This window comes from Crassostrea angulata, chromosome 5 (genome assembly GCF_025612915.1).
Source record: "Crassostrea angulata isolate pt1a10 chromosome 5, ASM2561291v2, whole genome shotgun sequence".
NCBI lineage: Eukaryota > Metazoa > Mollusca > Bivalvia > Ostreida > Ostreidae > Magallana > Magallana angulata.
The window spans coordinates 27,767,073-27,789,132 of record NC_069115.1 but is presented as its reverse complement, the minus strand read 5'-3'; the positions used below and the strand labels follow the sequence as shown (position 1 = coordinate 27,789,132).

General features: G+C 34.5%; 1 protein-coding gene across 3 annotated transcripts; it reads left to right on the top strand.

Moving 5' to 3' along the window:
* The first annotated feature begins 504 nt into the window (after positions 1-504).
* Positions 505-21,777, top strand: LOC128184291 (uncharacterized). 3 transcript variants are annotated; one of them, XM_052853727.1, is made up of 8 exons: positions 505-815; positions 6,432-6,509; positions 8,391-8,519; positions 9,012-12,410; positions 14,418-14,480; positions 14,857-16,332; positions 16,468-16,498; positions 21,375-21,777. In XM_052853727.1, the coding sequence occupies exons 2-7, from the start codon at positions 6,500-6,502 to the stop codon at positions 16,476-16,478; spliced, it is 5,088 nt and encodes a 1,695-aa protein (XP_052709687.1). In that variant the 5' UTR covers positions 505-815; positions 6,432-6,499; the 3' UTR covers positions 16,479-16,498; positions 21,375-21,777. The 3 variants fall into 3 exon arrangements, with proteins under 3 accessions (XP_052709687.1, XP_052709685.1, XP_052709686.1); XM_052853725.1 differs by lacking the exon at positions 16,468-16,498 and having other exon boundaries at positions 514-815; XM_052853726.1 differs by lacking the exons at positions 505-815; positions 16,468-16,498 and adding an exon at positions 5,965-6,053.
* Positions 21,778-22,060: the final 283 nt, after the last annotated feature.

The window sequence follows — 22,060 nt, the reverse complement described above, 5'->3', positions numbered from 1 at the left end:
AGCTTCGCGTGCATCCATTCAAACCCAGAGATCCTTACCCCCGTATGTCAGGGGTCTAAGACATTGTAACTAAATAGGGGAACTTATCATAGGTCCGCACGCAGGTGAAATACCTGTAGATCTAATATTTTGATAACATTTTTATATTTGTTTGCTTTTGATTGTTTGTGTCAAATGAGGAGTCAATTTACAAGAGGCTATATCTTGATGTAGTAAAGTTATTCGGATTTGATTACGTTGTTTCTTTATCCATTGTACAAAGTTTCAGTTCGCTTCGTTAAGACGAACACAATTAATGTTTATATATTATAAGAGAGACAGATTTTTAAATCTTTAAAAAAAAAAATGAAAGAACGAATGTTTCATGAAGAAGAATTTTAAAGGGGGGAAAAATCAAAAATGTAAAAACCTTCGTAATCTTTAGAAGAGATGAAAGCCACATCGCTTTGATCCGAACATATTCATATGGTATTTTAACAGAGATTTTTTTTTACAAGTGTTAGCGTGGAATGCATGTGTGATTATTTTTTTTTTTAGGTGTCATACTTACTGTACGGTATGCATGTATTATACCAACCTTCCGAGCACTGCGGAATAAATTATCGTAAAGTGCCGCGTCCAATTTCTGATTTTACACGGCAAGGATTACAGTGTATCCAGACGATAGAAATCGACACCTTCGGAGTCTGGCGACAAGAGACTAGCATTGAAATTTCAGTGAAAAGTGAAGAACTCTGAGAAATACACGTGTATATATATATATTTAGTACTTTAAACCAGACATCCAGCATCTTCAAAATTGTCATGCATTCAAGGTGAGTTTTTTTTTTTAATTTGGTTTTTGTCGCATTTTCTCACAATTTTTGTTTTAATCCATGAGTATGCTCACTCGCGTTTTACAAATGCATACAGATATTTCGGATCAAAATATGCTTTCCTTAATGTTTAGCATCTTACAATTAATCCACAATTAATTTGATAAAAAAAGATTATAAAAACTCGAGGAAGCTTAAACAGGAAAACATAAAATCGATGTTGATGTACTTTTAAGATATCATTTATCTAATATTCATAAGCATAAATGCCCTATTTGATTTTTCAAATTTAATTGATCGGTTTACATATCAACCGTGAAAGTCATTCAACCACGACTCAGATGATGAATGAAATAAGGGGACAAACGCAGCTTGTGTATAAACGGTTTTGTTTTAAGAGAGACCAAATTCTAAAAGCATTATTAATGGTGTTTTTAAGTTATAAAAGAAAATCCCACTCGACCATAGAGAAGTATAAGTCGGCAGTCTTATAGTAAATCGGTGCATGCTAGCCAATTCTCAAGTGATTTCCGACAATCAAATTATAATCTTATTTTATTTTTGCATTTGTATACCTAATGAATTAATTGGTTTATGGACAATGCTTTGTGGTCAAGCTCGGGTATCGTCAGGTATCGAATTCTCTCTCTCTCTCTCTCTCTCTCTCTGTATTCACTCATCTTTTTTTATATTATTAATAGTTTAACAAGGAAATGCAAATTCTAATGTCTTCTACGCTGCATTGAAATTCAGGAATGTACACGTGACTGAAAATAGAACAACAGATATTTAATCACTGACGTTGCGTTGTAAAGTTGAATCTGTCTTTAGAAAAAAAGGGACTGTTTGATTCTTAAAGTAAAACCTTCAATGTGAAGGCTTTTATTCATTTTTTTCTTGGGTTGGTCAACGAATGGAAACAAAATTAACAAGTTCTCCTACTGACGATAATAGTTGTTGTATGTAAAAACTCGTTTCCTTGGGACGGTGTGGCCTCACCCCTCATCTAAATGTCATTCCCATTTTTGGTGTTTTTAACGATAGAGAAATTTAACACTTTTCGTCCTCTAAATCGCGGTGTGAAGTTTTTTTTATTATTAACAGTTTCACATTACGGTTAAATTTCACATATTATGCAACATACTTATCAGCCTATCAGTTAGAACCTAGCCTATTAGCATGATATGAAAACCACGGAGAGAAAATTAAGCGAGGCCGGAGAAAAAAAAAGGATTGAGGAAAGAAATAAAATGACTTCATGCACATATAACAGTGACTAACTATATAATCATTCCATTTTTTTTTTTGGTTAAATCTCTAGTATTTGCCATTTTTCCACATAGTGTCACCTGACCATGCAAATTAAATTCAAATTTGCGACCAAAAATACCAAAATTTCGTGCTTATTAACTTTTAATAGAATCGTTGGTTTGACATCACAACGATTTGTCAAATAAAAGGGCTTTTAGTACAGATCTGAAGTGTTTTTATGCAAAAATTCTTACTATATAGTTTCAGTTCAAAGAAGATAAGAACTGCATGAAAAATCCCATTTACTGTAAGTTACAATTGTTAAAATGCAGGTAACCTTGTTTATTAAAACACTATCATAATAGTAATTAATTAAGAAATTTCTATAGAATGTATATTCTATTTCTCTACTTAACGCAATATATATTCTTCATTTAGAAAATGAGTCAGTCTGGAACAAGCTTAAAACTTAAATCAAATTGAATTTTCGTTAAAAAATTTTTTTTCATTTCAAAACCAATTTGATTCCATGGCAATACCTTAAAAAAATAAAGATAAAATCACAAACATGAGATTACGATGCAAATAATCTTTGAGTGCGTGACCTCAAATATTCCGTCCATTTAATTAGCCCACGAGTGCTTATGATCAAGCATTTCATGGCTGATAATTGTGGCTGTTACTAACACCCAAGCTCTGCCATTAATAGGCGCGTTTTTGTTCTTCCTCGGCGAACATTTTCAGGTTACCTATGATCAGGGTCGGTCCTTGGTTTCGCACGGCCGCGCGTTGGTGGCGATTTTTTATTCTCTTCACATCATATTTCACATTAAGGAAGACTTTATTGGTCCACCGTTTTCGTCTTTACGCCGTAAATAAGGTCTCTTCCAGGCAGAGATGACATTGGGGCAATGTTATAGTTCAGGGGAGTTTCAAGGAAAAAACTTTTGAAAAAAAAAACAGAACTCGTGTCCTCTTCTAATTTGGACGTCTGTATGTCTGTATCTTTTTATCCACAAATTTCATTGAAACATTGGCCTTACAATGACCAGGTGTTTCTCCAAGTCACGAATAATCCCCCCCCCCCCATTTACGGTAACCAGCCATTAATCTGATTAAGTTTCGTGTCGTCTGCTACGTAACAGAACTTCATGTAATTTGTATTCTAGAGGTTTTCAGTTTTTCTGTTCCATGGACACACTGTTACAACCTGTGCAAGAAGTTGTCTCTTTGTCAAGATATGAATGGGTTTTTCGTAAAACATGAATTACAAATGAAAATTGAAAAAATGGAAAAAGAGTGTTTTCATATTGTGGAATTTTTGGGAAACTTGACAGTTTAAACGTGTTGCAAGACCCGTATATAAGTGTACATCTGAAGTTTTGTAAAAGTATACATGAAACACTTTACTGTAAATTGAATGTATATCAGGGTATATATTATGGTTGTTGGCATAATGCAGAATGTTATTAAGATTGAAAAAAAACCCACCCATGACTTAAGTTTGATAAAACCCCACAGAATTACATCTTTGTATTACCAAAAGCTGTATATATAGTTGAGTATATTAATTAGTATGCAAAACCAAAAGGGAAGCAATATCTTGCGCATGTGTTATGCAAAGATATCGAAGGTTATGCAAAATTACATCGTTATGGTGTAAGTTTTGGTTTGACAGCCACCCATATTGATTTGGTAAAATTCACAAGCAAATATTGAAACATAGGCAGAGAATAAAAAAAAATAATTATATAGGTATATACATAAATTCATACCAATCTTTAATATATGATATTCATCTCATTCTTATCCACACTTTGTACTCTCTCTTGATATTTGAAATATATTTCAACTAACATCATTTCTCGGTTGTTTCATATACAGTACACATAATTACATAGACTAAGAGAGATAACATTCGTGCTCCTTAAAATTAACTTTTTTTTTTTTTGCTCCGCTGGTTGTAAGCGTTTAATGATATACATATAAAACAACTACGATAGCTTTTTAGTTATTGCTGAAATTAAAGCTTGCGTTCTAAAACAGAAAGAATGTTTAACATGATTGTACATCATTTAACATTGATTGTACAAGAAAAACCTTGGATTGAACTTTAGACAAAAACTGCAATGTTTTGCAATTAATTTATCAAAGAGTACAATTTTTAAAACGAGTATACGAATTTTCGTCTTTTTTTAAATCTTATAAATTCGTCGTCTCACTAGCCCAATCCATTATTTTGTAAAGCATAGTTTTCGAAACATACTATATATTGTATTAAAAAGCCGAACACCATTTTGTTGAACCATGCAGTAAAAAGACCCCAAATCCCACCCGGTATCAAGTTCTGTTGTGTATTGTTTGACATCAGTCTTTATTTAAGAAAATCATGACAGGGTTCAACCGTGTCATATACAGTGACAAAGTTCTGGAATTTCGGGTTTTTCTATGAAATGTATTATTTAGAGCATACGTAAAAACGAATATAGAAACCATGTATCATGATTGTCGTAAAAGTAGAAAAGATAAGTTCAACGAATGGAATGATTCTCTGCTCTTATTTTTTTTAATTTGATTTGATTTGCACTGGTATATATGGTGTATATATATGGATGCGAATAAAGCTATTTCTAAAAATCAAGATTTTCATTCTCTATGTACACGTGCCAGAACGATGCCTTGAGGGTGAATATTTTTTTGGACAGGTAACCACTTTAAGATTTTTATCATCTATCACATTTTGAAAATTCTACTGTATCTACTTGAAACAATCACCTTTCAAATATAATTTCGATCAAAGAAATTGTTCGCCCCCGCAGGTTTTAAAATTTTTTTGGTGGGGTGGGGGGTGGGTGGGTTGTGCTTTTCAATAACTATATGCATATGTGACCGCTTTCGATGTTACGTGTTCGGAGTACACACTTTACACAGGTACATAAACACGGGCTGTCCATCAATAAGACTGTCAATACCGCCATATTAACCTGTCAATTAGGTCACATGATGACGCCAAATCGAGTGTCCGAATTTTTTTCTCGTTTGCTTTGCTGAGGTCCCCGCGTTTTGATGCAATTTGTGGAATGCGGTATTGAGGCAGAATTGTAAGTCTCTTAATTTCTCTCTTTTCTTCACGTTTTTGAAAAATTGGAAACTTTTTTGATTTTACTAAGACATTCTGAAAAATTTGGCTTTAAAATTGAAAACAAATATGACAACTTCTCAGCTTCTATAAGGCCCTTCTTATAATTTGACCATTTTTGTTTGATCTCAGCGGGTATCTGCATGTAATTATTATGACAAATTATTTTAGGAGACTTTTTAAATAATTGTTTATAAGTTTACATGAATGACATTTTACCACTATTCGGTGATCTAAGAAAATCTTTGAACATCAAAACAATTGATGGTAAATATGATAATGTAATGAACAAAAAAATTCTGTTTGATTGAACATCATTTCTAAATCATAAATTATTCTTCAAAATGTTGGGGTTCATTCCAGTTTATTTTCCATTTGTATATTCATTCTCATAGCGAACGTTTTTTTTAATTGAAAGAAAAAATTAGTATTCAAAATCAGATCAAAAGAAATATGAATTAATTAATGCTCATTAGAATACGGCATCGTAAATAAATAGAGATATCGCTTAAAAAGACCTCAAAAGTAAAAAAAAAAAAAGGTATATTCTTCAATGAGTTGTCACTGTTAAAAAAGACATATGATTGCCATTTTTTTCTTTTCTCTCCCTCTTTCTGAATGTTCAGGTGAACTTTAATTTTGATTTATGAAGTATAGTTTTCGATTTGCATAATAAATCTAACCACAGCGGACCTCTCTCATTCTTGAAGGGAAAACTATTTCTGAACGTCATTCTGGCACTTGTCTCTTCTGTGGGTTGCCTCGGTATTCGGCGGCAAGGCCCCGGGATCTTTATATAAATCTACTTGCACATTGTGGTGCGGATTGTGGGACGTAATTTTTTTCAGGTGTGTATTTCTTGGGTGGGATGGACAGTTTTACATGACATTATTGGTGTTCCGCAGGTGAAAATAGCGTCATATTTCTTGTAGAACATGACTGAATACAAAATGTGACAATTTTTACGACCCGTGAAGTCATATTGCACCATTCTTGATGGGGTTCATAGTGTATTGTTGGCTCCAAGAGGAATATCGTTATCATCCTCGGAAAATAATTGCAGCCTTAAAATAAAATACTGATTCCATTTGGTACCGGTATACGCTCTGTGCGCATGCGAGTTGTTTTCCTTTTATGGTCAATTGCAAACTTTAAATTGGCTGCAACAAGGATGTCCATTGTCTCCTCTTCTTTTGATTGTGATATTGAACTGTTATATTTTTCAGTGGATTTCCTATTTTGGACAAATATTCCGATGTCGTTTTGCTGAAGGACAATTTCTGGCAACTTCATAATGGGAAATGGTAAGATCAATAGACTTATTTCTGTGTAAAATTATTTCATGACTGGTCAGTACTCAATTTTTTTTCCAAACCATTTGATTTTTTTTATCAGAGTAAAACACATTTTAAATCACATTTTTTAATTATATGAAAAAAAAACCTCATTGAATTTAATTAAAGTATAAAATCAAAATTTTTATGAAACAACAACAGGAATGCAATGATATAAAGGTAAAAATTATATTTTAATTACGTTAAAAAACGAAAAACAAAAACATGTTTTGCATCTGTGATGTCAAATTCTTTATTCAGATAAATATACACACACAATGCTCTGGAATGCGAAAACAGTGGTCCTATTTGGGGCGAAATGACATTAAAAAATTCTGTGTTTAAAAATTAAGACGAATGCACATGAATATGAAATAGACACTACAGACGGATAAGACTAATAGACAGGTGAGCTGCCAAACAATGACACAAGACAGTAGCATTGCTATTTAGGTCAACGTGACCGCAATACCGCAAAGTTATCTTGCACGTGTGACATATAGTGCATCAATTGACTATTGTCTGTTGTGTACCGGTATATGGGTTATTTTATGAGAAAAAGAAACCAGAAAATATATCATATATGATAATTTACTTCTTATGGTGTATTTTTGTAGATAATGTGTTTTTTTCCCCACATATTTGTCGTTTTTTTGTTGGTATGTTTAATGAGTAATGTTGGTGTGTGTGTGTGTGTGTGTGTGTGTGTGTGTGTGAGAGAGAGAGAGAGAGAGAGAGAGAGAGAGAGAGAGAAGTACATTACAGCAGCTGGGTGGGTAATTTGTACTTTGTTTTCAAAAATAACACAGGAGGTCAATACAAAAAAAATGACGAATTCCGACGTGTGGACTTTTTCTTGGTCACTACGTAGTTAATTTGTCCACATCAGGTACTTTCTATTAAACGATCGACTGAAACCAATGACGGTAATCTCGCCAAACTGACCATAATGTCACACAGGTAGAGGCTCCCCCTACCTGCCCCCAGGCTCCCAATGATGGAAGATAAACAGACGTGATAACATTTGATGGATTAATCCTGGAATGCCGATATATGTGTGTAATATATAGCAGGTGAACCAAGCTCCCCAATAAAACTCGCGTGTTTATTTTTCTTCTTTATTCAATATTTTGACCAGATGTGTATCATTTCTGAAACTTAATACTTTATCTGCCCTTCCTTGTAAAAAAGTATTATTACCTTGATTCAGGGAATGTGGTTTTTTTCTTCTCCGAAACAAACATTTTTGAATAGTTGATAAGATATATTATACACCAGAAAGGAAGTCTCTTTTTTACTCTTAAATCATTTAGGTTCTGTAATTAAAAAATGCAGATGTTAATTAACGCAAATCAAAAGTACTGTAGCTATACAGTCGACAGATCGAACCACCAGGCAATACCTGATTAGGATGTCGAGTTGATTAAATAAATGATCCAAAAAAAAAGAAGAATCAACCCCCGGACCATCTGTGGATCAGCCGAATCAATTGCTTTCCAGCGACCCTGTTTTATTCCTCAGTCTAACCGCTAAACAGCGCAACACGGTGGAAATAAGATCCCCCATTAACCCCGTGTCGAAGAATGCAAATGTACTTCATTTTGTATGTAAATTGAAACCCCGGGCCCACAGCTAAACGTAGGTATTCGAGAGTGACACGACACAATAAAAGTAACAAAAGCGCACCGAAAAATCTACTCTATTCTTCTGTTTATCTCTCCTATGTTACAACAACCCGAAGCCCTACCCGTGGCTGGGTTAGGATACTTTCAATGTTTTTAAGATGAGGAACGATATGTATGCTGTAACAATATTCATTTAAGGATTTTTTTCTTTCTGTTATCTATACAGAAACTTCGTCGCCTGAGAGGACCAAGAAGAACGCTGTTTTTGAGAGCCCTGTGATTATTCCCCACCCCGACAAGGAACTGGATGACGGGGGCGTGTATAAAGGGGATCACAGTGACCGCATTCTCAAAGGTACGTAACGACCTTTACCCTGTACGAAAAAAAAATTCATTGCCAAAGAGTTATTGCATTTTTTCTCATCTGTTATGAAAAGATAAAAAATTGGTTGAAGTTCTTTTAAGAAATTATTTTAAATGTTTTGAAGATTTATTTTTAAATAAAAGTCTCATAAATCAAAGTTATTGAATAATATATCCATAAAAGAATGTTATAATATTTGTAAAGTTTAAATTCCGAGCCACTCAAACATGTCATAACCTTCAAGTTTTATGAGCATAAAATTACATGCATTAGTTTCACTTTTGTATAGAACTATTTGCAAAACTGAAGCCCTTGTGCAATGCTAGAAGTAATTTTTTTTCCATTTTACGGAAATCTGTTCATTAAAACCACCCGCATCATATGATCTAGCATGCTTAAAGAGAAAATTTTTAAAAGCATTACCCATGTGTCACAATGTGCATTAGAAATTACATGATATTTCTCATTATTTAATCTATACAGTTTCGGAAATACTGCGGAGAAGTCTTGAGATGGACATAACAGAAAATGACGAATCTAGCGGTGACGTAATTTTACGGAATGTGACGGAAAATGACGGAGAAGTCTCCGAGGAACCCCAATCCCCGACATTCCGAAGTTCGGTCACAATTCATTTAACTCCATGTATAAAAACACTCGAACCAACTGACCACGAAAGTACATCTAAAGAAAACACAGAAAGCATAAAAACAAGTGGCCAACCATCTCCGAGCGTAGACCGACCGGTCGGTGAAAATGATCAAGTGATCGAGGAAAATATTGACAACACTATCAGTAATGTGTGTATGAGTCGCGCGGCGGCGGAGCCCTCTTTATGTAACGGCGACACATCAGGTATGTCGGAGAATTCATCAACGGGTGTTACATCGGAGCTAGAGGAGGATGAGATCGTTGCTGTGACGAGAGTTCCTTACCACAGGGGAAACAGCAACATCGACGACTACATTGAAAGGGCGAAAAAATTGGCCCTCAAATCTAACGGATGTCCGGCAGGTGCCCCGGATAGTGAAGATAATGTAGTTCCTTGCAATGGAAGTGATAATGTTGACAATGGAGTTATAGATGTGATTGAAAGCAATGAAGTTATAAATAATCACTCTGAACCAGTGTTAGATATTGAAGTTATTCAGAAAGGTATTAATGGAGAATTACTAGAGGAAAATTCAAAAGTGACCACTGAGGAACAGGTCCAAGAGGTTTTGCCAGAAAAGCAGCTTGATATTACTATAGATAAAGAGAGAGAACCCGATAATTTAGAGACCAAAGTTCTCAGTGAAATCATCCAAAAGGAGGAGATTCAACGGCAAACCTCATCAGAGGAACACAGGGAAAAATCTAAGAAGAAACAATCACCGCTATCAAAGATCGGATCAAAGTTTAACGATGCGCTAAAGACAATCAAAACAAAACGGAGGGAAAGCATGGAGAAATCGAAGCACCGAGCCTCCGGGGCCTACGCGGCGGAACACGATTTTACCGTGAAACATGCGTCCCCAACGCAGGAGAAATCTGCAATCCAATGGGACGATGCCGAAAGGAACAAACTGAATGCCCTTCACCCCAATGGAATTTCATATGAGGGAGCAACACAGAAAGCCTATGCTATATGCAGTGAGTACGCATGCGTTGTTCGTAAGCCCGGTTCCTCCGGCATGATTGAGTTATCTCCCGAGATAGTTGAGCACAAGGAATCCGAGTCTGAGTATGATACTGATTCTGAAATCGACACCGACCTGATCATGAAAGCCTCGGCCCCTCAGACGGAAGCCGAGAGACAGGGGCCGTTGTATGTGGGACTTATAGTGAGGGATGTCAAAGAGGACGAGAAAGCTAAACTATGTGAGGAAAATATTGAAGTATGCGTACAGAATGCGCCTAATGAGTCATTTGACGAAAACGTTATAAATTTGGTAAACGGTGAGAACAAAGATACCTTAAGTCAAAACGAGACCAAACCGGATATAGAGTCTGAAGATACAACTGTAATTCAGGATACAGAATCTGAAGATAAACCAGTTAATCGGGATGTAGAGTCTGTGAAAACAACAGATATTGCGAATGAAGAATCTGTAAAAGCAACAGTTATTGCAAATGAAGAATCTGTAAAAACAACAGCTATTCCGAATGAAGAATCTAAAAATGCAGCAGCTATTCTGAATGAAGAAACTGAGAATTCAGCAGTTATTTCGAATAAAGAATCTGAAGATGCAACAGTTATTCCGAACAAAGAATCTGAAGATGCAACAGTTATTCCGAACAAAGAATCTGAAGATGCAACAGTTATTCCGAATAGAGAATCTGAAGATGCAACAGCTATTCCGAATGAAGAATCTGAAAATGCAGCATTTATTCCGAAAGAAGAATCCGTTACTTCAACAGTCATTCCGAATGTTGAAACCGAAATTACAACAGTTATTCAAACGCAAAAGGATGTCATTGCTGAGGAAGAAACTATCAAGAGACTTGAAACAGAGACAATGACAGAAGAGAAAACTACAGAGGCCACCCAGAATACTCCTTCACCAACAAAGGTCAAGAAGAAGAATAGTATACTTAAATACCTCCTTCACAGAGAAAGTCCCAAAAAGGGCAAGAAAAAGGATAAGTCGGCAAAGACACCAACGAGTGAAACTAAGGCATCTTCAGGTCAAAAGGAGAAACCAGAGCCAGAATCTGCAGACAAACAGGAAGTGGAAGCAGGTGAGCCTACCCTGATGTACGTTGAATGCCGGGAGAAAGAAATAGTTGCTGCTCAGGCGGAAATACTGGACAGTGAACCAAAACAACGGAGTGAATCTCAGGGTTCAGAATTTGAAGAGATTGATTTAGCTTCGACTTCAGAGCAGCAACCAGAAGAATCGTTACCTACGGAGGATGTGGAATCTTCTATTGTTCCCGTCAAATCAGAAAGAGAAGTGAACATTCGCTTACCAGAAGACGATGTTGCAAATGACAGCATGGACCTGAATATGACAGGAAGTAGTGACCATAACGAAATTCACACTGACGAAAATACCGATTCGGCTAAATCTGATTTTAATGACTCTGGTATTTCTGATTACCACGGGACTGAGTTACAAATAATAAAGCAAGAAGAATCTCAAAGACCTGTCGAGGAGAAGACAGAGGTAGATGACGTCAACAACGAAAGTTCTGAGAAGTTCGATTTCGATCAGAACCAGGCTGTTGTTATTGACGTCACGTGCGCAGATGACATCATCAGTGAAAGCGAAATGGTCAACGATGTTCATGGTAGACAAGAGAAGCGAAAACTTCCTGATGAAGAAAACGATTTCCCTGAATTACCGAGTCCTTCCGAAAGTCCTGCAGGTGGTGCTCCAGCATCAGTGAGCGCCAAGTCCTCACCAACTCGTAAAAAGAAGAAGAAGAGAGTGAACAGTCTTAGTGCCAAGATTTCCGATTTTTTCGGTGTAGCGGAGTTTAGGCGACGAATATCAACTTCTTCCAATAGATCTGACAAGAGTCCACAAGAAGACAGAAACGTGTGGTCCTCGGAAGAAAAAAAGTCGGAACGAAAACAAAGTGGCTCCTCTATTCACGAAGATATTATGGAATCCAGAATTCAAGAAAACGAGGGTACATGTTCAGAAATTGAAGAAGAAATTACTCCAAAACGCTCGTTAGAAGCCAAAAGCATGCCGATGCTCAACGTTGAGCAGTCCAGTGAAAAACACGAGGGACTGAAAACAGGCAGCCAAACAATGCACGTAAAGTCCCGAGGGAAACCGAAAAGCAAAAGTTCAACGAAGTCTTCTTTTCTTGAGAGCTTTGGATTATACACGAGTAAACCCAAGAAGAGGCCAGTCATCAGTAGCCCCATCAAACAGCAAAACAGAAAAAGTAAGATTTTATTTTGGAAAGGTGTTTATATTTTATACATATTAGCTGGAATTATTTTCAAAAAATAATATTTGTTATAATAGTTAGCTAAACAAAAAAATCACTTAAAACGTAGAATCTTGTTCTCTGGGACCACACACACCGGTAATAGTATCTGTGAGACAGTCGCTGTCATGGTAATTAAACAAAACAAGACACTTAAGTAAACTGCCACAGATGGATGTAGATAAATTGTTCTTTATTCTTAGAACGCCTTGAACATTCTTTCTTCCGTATATTCTTACTATATATTGTTTAAAAACATTCACTCGCTTTGTAGATTTTAAACTTACTAAAGTATAATTTTGAATTTTAAGCTATATATCAATGACCAATGAAATTTATATGATTCTATCATTTATCTAACAATTGAACTATCGGAAGAACATCTGTTCTGTGACAATGGTTATTTCATTTTTATGCACAAGAAACAGCTAATTTTTAACATACTAGGCAAAGTCTATTTTAAAGTAATATCAGAGTCAATTTGTGTTGATACGGTGGTACTTGTTTATCTAGGATCAGAGAGACATCTTTGACAATGATTACCTAATTTTCATTTACATTAAATACGAAATCTCTTTATTCCTAATTTGCCTAATAGGCTTCAATTTAGAATCAAACTGAAATAAAACACACCACATTTTAAGATCAGCTATCTAAAAAATCCACCGAAATGGTAAAGTAAACGATTGACAAGTTTAAGTGACGGGATTTACATTTTAATTGACAAAGATTTACATTCGATTTTAAGTATCGTATATATAACCTCAAGATAAAAAGGTCTCCTGAATTCTAAAACATCGTGGTTTCATTAAGTTTTACCTACTTCAAAGGATGAAAAGTTAACCATTAAGTTGCCATAAGCGTTATTTCAGCTTTTGATTTAATTGAAGAAAATTTTCTTTTCTGGTGTGGTTATTCGTTCTGAATAAGTCGTGATAATTGATATTCATTTCGACACACAACAATGTGACCAAATAACGTTACTTCAAAAGTTCATATTTGATATAAACTTATTTTGGCCTTACTGTTGGTTACATTGGACTAGCGTATTTTTTTTTATTATCAAGATACATCATGTTGGTTTTTTGTGTAATCATCTTTATCCTCTGGGCAACTTGTTTTCCGAATATCAAACATTCTTCGACCTTTTCGCACATTGAACGTCATGTATGCATTCTCTTTAACGCAATAAGATTAATGATGAGTAATTAGTATTCATATCTGGTGATTGGCAACAGGTGTCCAGTTACGTGAAGATACTCGCATATACAGATGTTTAAATTGATTAATTAACTGTACAACTTTACCTCAGGTCATTAAATAACTCATAATCCAGCTTTACACATGACTGTACGCTTTTTTGACAAGACAAAACGCCATCTTATTTTCCAGTTATATTTTTCAAGTTCAAGTTTTTAATTTTTTACTTTATCAACATCAGTTTAAACATATGGTACATGATAATAATAATAGAATATTATTACAATATCTTAATGCACATGTTAATTAGGTATAAGAGATAATACAGTTGTAGAATGAAAACAGAAAAGTTATACGTGTAGGATGTAAACATCACGGAGACAGACTAGTTCATAGAGCAGTAAACCACATCTCAAACAGCTACTTAAAATGTTAATAATATTATATCAAATTTTAGAATATTTTAAAAATTAATAATTAGGATCAGGACTATTGAAATGAGATTTGCATACAAAGGGTTAATATGGTTAATGGTCAAATAATGTTGGAGTTGTACACCTGCCGAAGGCGAAACATTAATTCAACGCATACAGGCAGTAACGTGGTATAAGATTTCTCTATTTAGAGGAAGAACTGATTATGGACGATAAGAAACCAGAATTGCTCTTTAATACCATAATCTCTCTTTTAAAAATATTCAAATTCTTATACTGTTGAAAATAATTAGATTTAACAAGTTTCATTTTTTTTTTTAATTTTTAGGTCTATTTGACGAGGACATCAATATAGACGTGGATCAAGATTTGCATATTATATCGCTATCAGGTAACGTTGCAATTTCTGAAGTTTCTTTAACAGGGATCGATGGTCGTGGCCAATTAAAGACTGTATTGTTCTCCTTTTAAAGAAGAGCTATGAAAAAATATAGGAAAATACCAAATTTAAAAGTTCAACAAATCGATGCTTTTTACTAAATAATTAGTTTATACTTTAGCAAACCATACATATCTTAAAAATATTGGTAGATCTGATGGTTAATTTGTTAACCATCCAGCCTCCTTGAATCTTAATTTATCAGTAAGTCAGTAACATTTGAATTAGTACGTAACTAATTCATAAATTTGTTTTCAACATATGCATGAAGGTCAGTAGTTTCCCGGTACAAAAAAAATAAAGTCAAAATCTTAATTGATTTTACTAGATGACGAGGATGACAAGGATCGAACATCGAAATCAAAGGAGGTCAAGGTCATTTCCAAGGAAACATATGATGATGTCATCGCAAATGGATTAAAAAACGATGTCAAGGAAGAGAGTGGCAATTCCAGCAGAAATGAAAAAGAATCGGAAGTAGGGAATGTTGCAGATAAACAGACTGTTTTAGACGCTGGAGTAACTCATGCAAACGTCGAAACTTCACGGGAAGATGAAAAGTTTGTAGCCTCTGAAATTTCTGTTGATGAAAATAACGTTATAAATGGAGTTTCACAAGCAGATAGCAAGTTAAGCCCGGGTGAATACGTGTCTCTTAAAAATGGTCAAGAAAATCAGGTGATTGCAGAGGAGATGACCGATTATTTGAAATTTGAACAAGACTGCGTTGTGTCATCACCAAATGTGGAATCTACAGAAAAAGGTTTAAACGTCGACCAAACTAAGAGCCAGATTGACAATGATGAGGAAAATTTGTCCGCTTGTGAAAAATTTGTAGCCGATGTACTAAAGGGAACCAATTCTGTGGAAAATGCAGTTGATGATATTCGATGTGAAGAAGATAAGATCTTGGATAAAACAGAGAAAAAAGAGGAATTGAAAGTAGAAAACGAAAGTAAAAACGTTTTGACCGTCAACAATGATGCTGCAAATGAATCGGTATCTAGCAACGATGGAAATGAGACTCGGGAAAAGATTTCACAGGAAGATGTTGATTCTGGCAAAGGTGACATCAGTGAAAGTTCTGAAAAGAAAACCGATAAAAATGAACATATAGTTCCTACGCAAAACAATGGACTTGAGACTGAGGCTGGTAATGAAGCGCCAGGATGTGATTCGGTTGGAGGGAGTGAACCTTGTCCAAGCGAACCCTCTAATCGTGTAACTGTTGTGGCGACCATCGAGACTCTTCCAGTGTCAAAGGATACTGATTTACGTGACTCCGTGTCACCTGAAATGTGTCAAGACACCGACGGCGATTCCTTGCGCAATAATGCAGAATACGACAGTATTAACATGGGAGAAGAAAGGACCGTGGCCATAGAGAACCCCAATTATTGTAGCACCTGTCAAGTGAAAAACAAATCGCCGTCGGATACAGTTGATGATCTTCATTCACAAGCTCAAATTGACGTCAGCGGAGAAAGTACGGACGGTTCAAAGACTATAATAACTGCGGAGTCGAGTGAGGTGAGAAAATCGTCCAGCGCAGCTGCCCGCTCAGCAAGCATGGAGGAACTTACGGTGCATTCTAGTCACATCTATGAAGAAATCGAGAAAAAGAAACCGGTTATCTATCGAAGGTTTTCAGATAAATCGGAAAATAGGAAAGTTATTTGTACGAGTCCGGATCCCGATGGGAAGAAGCTGAAGAAGAAAAAGTCCAGGAGTAGTTCTTTTTCGGAATTCTTCAGGAACCCTACTAAATATAAAATGCCAGCGTGGAGAAATAAAAAATCCAAAGGTGCGTTTTACATAACTGCATAATTTCCCCATTAAGTAAATTGATTACATTTATGAATATTCATAAGGTTTTACAAATGATTTTTTGTAAAGATTTGTGAATGTGTAAACGTGTACTTTTATTTTGCATTCATAGAGGTTATATAATCTATTCGGTGTTCAAAAAGGTAAGAGTTTGAATAAGGAATGCACAATTTGGCTTACATTCTCTCTCTTTCATTCATATTGCATAACAGCACCACATGTGGATGTTTACATCCAGAATTCTCCTCACTCCTCAATGCCTTGCTTTTTACGGATTTACACTCGTATCCACCTTTTTGTATACTTTAACGTATCTTATACAAATATGACGTCATAACCACTGATTTTCTTTGGTCCCCTAATGGCACGTCTGGACTAAGAATATTTAATCTGATATTTAACCACTTTGATGTAACAAATACTTATATTGGAATATAACAAGTTCGAATTTTCAGAGCTATATTTATATTTCATGATGTAACATTTTTTATCCTTTTTTTTTACCTTTGATGTAACACAATGTAACAGATATTTGTTGTGATTTAATTACTTTGATTTATTTTATCACGATTCTTTAATCTTAACAACTCTATTCAAGACAAAATAGATAACCCAACGACTTTTAACGTTTCTGTGTATCTTAAGTAGATTAAGTATCTATCAACTGGTATGTTAGTCATTAACTCCAAGGACGACTAAAACAAACACAACCTGTATTTATATACACATATTCCTAAGTCACCATTCATAGATAAATGAAAAAAAGTCTAATTTAGATTCGAAGGAAAGATTGGCAAATGTAGATCAGAAACTAAGGTATTGAGTGTGTTTCAATCATGTCTCATTAAATTTAAAATGTGTAGCAGACATTCAACTTTAAAATCTTTTGTCAGCTAACGAGGAATCTGAGAATTCGATCTGGGCAAAATCACCGCGGACAATATCTACTGGGATTTACTGATTTATATGGCGGCGGGGGCAAGGTAGCCCTCCCATTGTGACATTTCTGGGTCAATTGTGGTTTTCTAGAGAAGGGGAGATTGCATCTTATTTGTATTCCATGAGCTGTCTCTGCAAAACATCTGTAAAAAGTCCATCTAGACTATTTCCTAATCCTCCAAAATGTACAAATGAGCTTCCCAGTTTAAAAAACAGCACAATTTTTACGAGTTGATGTATATCAACTCAGTATAGTCACTGCAAAGGGGTTTCCCATGAATGGGTTAAATCACATTTTCGTATTGATGGTCAAACTAATACATTAATTATCAAAATGCAATGATATGAATCATGAAAGAATGACTTCTTTTATCGGAGGTAAAATTTCTTTTCAACGTATTTTAATCAACAGAAAATCATGATTTTGTTTTTGTTAATTGATATCAATCCGCACAAGAATATAGGTTCAAGGAAAATCTTCTGACACATTTCATATACTAAGGATACATTATTGTTGCCATCAATAAACTGTATAAAACATATCATGTATGTTTCTTCATAACTAAAAACATTTTAATTGACTGATAAAAATGTCGCTATAATTAAATTTGACGTATGTGCATGTACATGAAACTACAGTGATACCCGCGCTGTAATCGCTTTTATGCAGATGAGCTCAGCTCAGTGGTGGACGTTTAACGTTTTCCTACACAAGAGTTGAAATTCAAAAACATGAATGCGTTTCATTACTTACACTTTATCAAACGTGAAATGATTTTAGTGTGACAAAACAAAGAGTTGAAGCACAAGAGTTGAAAATAATCAAGAGCTGGGGTGTCTATGTGGTTTGATCTTTCGTCGAGTTGAAGGTCAGTGTGGCCCTGCAACATGCACATCGGGAACTGCGCGCCTGTTTATATACGTCATAGATTATAAATAGATTAGCGTGGTAGTTACTGTGTGCGATATACTGAGTATCCCGCGATATAGTTTTGAGCAGCGTTGATTAAGAAATAGTATCCAACACATGATGTTTTTTTACAAATCGGTTTGATAAACAGAGGCAAACTATTTTACCCAGTCTATAGAATGGCAGTTTGTAGTTAATGGTGTGCAATATGGACATGAGTAGAATTTTGTCTTCTTTTTTTTTTTTTTTTTTTTTTTTTTTTTTTTTTTTTTTTTTTGCTTTTTGGTGTAATTATTTGAATTTTATATTACTAATATAGTTATATGGTAATGTAGAATAACTTTAAATGCTATATACTAAAAACAACAAGACTGAAATCTACAATTTAAGCCCCGTTTATCGATTGGTCAAATTATGCAGCAACCTAAGATAAATCACGGACTGCACGGAATATAATCATGGAGACGATTTTGGTGTTTCTTTTAGCTAATGTACTGATGTACATTAACAGTAATTTTGTGAATTTTACTTACTTTTTACAGTCAATTTATTAATTTGTTAAGAAGATGTAAATAAAAACAATAAAATGCTTCTTTGATGATTCATGTGGGATATGAAGGTAGCGATCATTGGAGAAAAAATTTACATAACCCGTAACGCGGATAATGTATTATTTTCTGCTATGTCGCCACCTCCATATCCCACATGAATCACAAAAGAAAGCATTTTATTGTTTGGATATAACACAGGTACCTGAAGTTTTTAAAAAGTTTTTCTCTAAATGAAAGGAAGAATTCTAAAGAGAAAAGTTTAAAACGTAACGTGCATGTGATTTATAAAACCCTTTAAAATCTTGTGTCCATGTAGTTTTGTAAAAATGGTTTGAAATGTAATCTTAAAATGGAACAAGGTTCTGAGAAGAAGTATAATAAGTTGAGGAATGACAGAAAAAGAGACCATCATTTGATCATATTGACGGTTTGCTTTCATTGAAAATAGATACGATAAATCACAGGCACAGACATTATATTTTTTCATAATACAAAATATATAGTTACGTACCCTCTACCTTATAATAAGGTACCGGTATAGAAAAGGTAACTATATAAATTTAATTATGAGAAAGATATATATAACATTAGTTAAATGTGGCCGATTGAATGAACTTAACATTATTTGTGTTGATCGTCATAACAATACAAACCACCTGTTTAAAGCTGCATGTTCTAATTATTATCCATACAAACCGATTATCTTATTTTTGTTTTGCCACAACTCACATTAACACTCGATGTCAAAGTCGTAATACAATCATCCCCGCCTCGACTTTAGGGGCAAATTTTAATATGAGGCGAAATAACGCGATAACCTTTTTATGACGTTTGTTTTGTTAAAAAAAAACTATATTTTTTTTTCATTGAAATATGGCTTAATTGACCGGGAACCGCAATGTCTGTTATTATACTTATACTTAGCGTAACCATCGTTTAAAAGCGTACACAAAATTTGATATAAAGTCGGATAATGTAGCTTTAAAAAAAGGTGTTGTACTGTTTTCCTGTTTTTGTATGCGTAATAAGTAAAACTCATATTTATTGCCTTTTTATGTTATGACAACTGTTTTAGTCAGTTTTGGGCAAAAACAAACCAGTTCAACATATGTTTACATTTTGACCCTCAAATGTAAAAGATGGCAAGATCGGTCTATATAATAATAATATTATTATCAACAGAAGACAGCGACATTTGACGGAAATTCATATACCAACAAAACACATATGTAAACAAGAACAAATCTCGGGTTTTGTTTACAAAACAAAGAAATAAAAACTCTTTATCGTGCTTCTAACTCAATATATGACTTAAATTTTGGCAAGACATTAAAAATACCCCAAATAACCATTCTGAACATTAAAAAAAGGAAAAATGAAATTTAAAATGTTCAGTGGAAGTCAATTTAAAGAATATTTAGATGTGCTCCTCTATATAATTACTTATTTAAATCAAAGTACTGAAGTACTGACGGGAGTTGATTTTATCGATTATTATTTATAATAAATCAACGATATGTTATTTTGCATGGCAAGTTGTTCACTATATGTATTTGTAATTGCATGGCGTGTTGTTCACTATATGTATTTGAATTACGCACATTTTTTAATATGAATTCTCACACAGGAATTGCGTGAAAACCCAATATGAATCATGTTGTGTAATATTCAAAGAATTATTCTATCAAACTATGTATCAGTAATCGAAATAGTTATGAGAAATTGTATGGACCCAAGCAAAATTCAACCAGACTCTCAGCTGTCTCCGTCAATCTCCGACAAGCAAGAGAGACTCTCTGCTTGTCGGAGATTTACGGAGACAGCCGAGCGTCTGGCTATATTGAACTCTAGCGTAGGAAAACATAAAATGTACGACTTCAAAAAATATCTAAATTATCCGTACCATTTAAATCTGACTTTTTACAAGGAATCTATAAATGAGTTTCCTTGAAAAACAATGCTTAATAACTCATTACATCGAATTTATCGATTAGAACTATATGTTGTCAGCGGTGTATTGATTTGTGCTTAGGTCCAAACACTGTTTCACTTTCGGTTTGACCGAGAAACTGTATAGGAGAGTTGATTAAATCAACTCCCAAAAATGATCTTTCACGATTCAGGATTTTTTATCTTGATATGTTGTGGCCTAGTATGATAAGATACCTATATACTTTATTTATCATTTATGTCAAGTTCTTCTTATTGAGAGTAGAAAAGGGGCAATAAATGTCTGATTTCTGAAGCATCAACTCGTGTCAGTACTTTCAGTACTTTGATTAGTTTATGGAACCTTTTAATGCTATGGAACACGCTCGCAATTGACATTTTTAAGGGGGGGGGGGGTTTAGTTTTATGTTTGCTTTTTTGGTTTGATTGTTCGTTTGATTGTTTTAATTGTTTTTAATTACCATCAGAACCATGGAAACAGGCATTGTTCAAAAGAAGCTAGCACGTGCACAGTCATATAAATCAATTGGGCTTGTCATCTAGATAACACTTTTCAAAAGAAATTTTTGGATCATATGAATTTGAATACTAGTATTTAATAAACGCGAGAGCCTTAAGTTTGTTAGAGAGTACGAACAATGCAGTACATGTATTTGATAATTTTTTCAGATCAACCAAAGAAAAAGGAAGAGGAGATGATCCTGCAGGCTGGTACCTCTACATCAATCCTATACATGTAGTATGCATGGAGTTAAACCGTGTCCTCAGGATGTGTGAGTGAATCCAGATATTACGTAATGCTATCCAGTTATCCATGGATGTATATGGAGTAGAACTTGGTGAATGCCTCAGTGGACGCCAAACAGAAAATTGTTCAACTGTTTTGACTTTCGATTTGTTGAACGATTGCTGGATCCAGGAAATACACACCACTTCCGGTTGTTCAGATGGTCTTTTGGTTGAATACGCCATGTATTGATATAGTTCCAAGAACTGCATGGGAAAAACGGGTACTAAATCACTGCGCAGTCAAGGGGAAAATGTTGATGTTTTTGAATGTTTATGCATTATAATTGTACATTTAATACCGGTATGTCTAGCCAAGAACATATGAACAGTATGCGAAATGTAATACATGTATATTATTAACTTTAAATGGTCAATGCTGTATTGCAAAAATTTCAAGTGATATCCTATACATGTAACTCTATTTTGCATTATTTGTTATATGGATGACCACTTACTCCTCAATTATTGTCCAATTACTTATACACTGTAAGCCAATTTGAGTAACTTTACATTTATTTAACTTATACAATTATTATTTCGATGCAAGTTGTTTTTATCTACCTTAA

Excerpts from the sequence above, each read along its gene's own strand:
- LOC128184291 (XM_052853725.1), top strand. Across the intron at positions 12,411-14,417 it reads CAAACAGCAAAACAGAAAAA|GTCTATTTGACGAGGACATC; the intron begins GTAAGATTTTAT and ends TTTAATTTTTAG. Across the intron at positions 16,333-21,374 it reads GAGAAATAAAAAATCCAAAG|ATCAACCAAAGAAAAAGGAA; the intron begins GTGCGTTTTACA and ends TAATTTTTTCAG.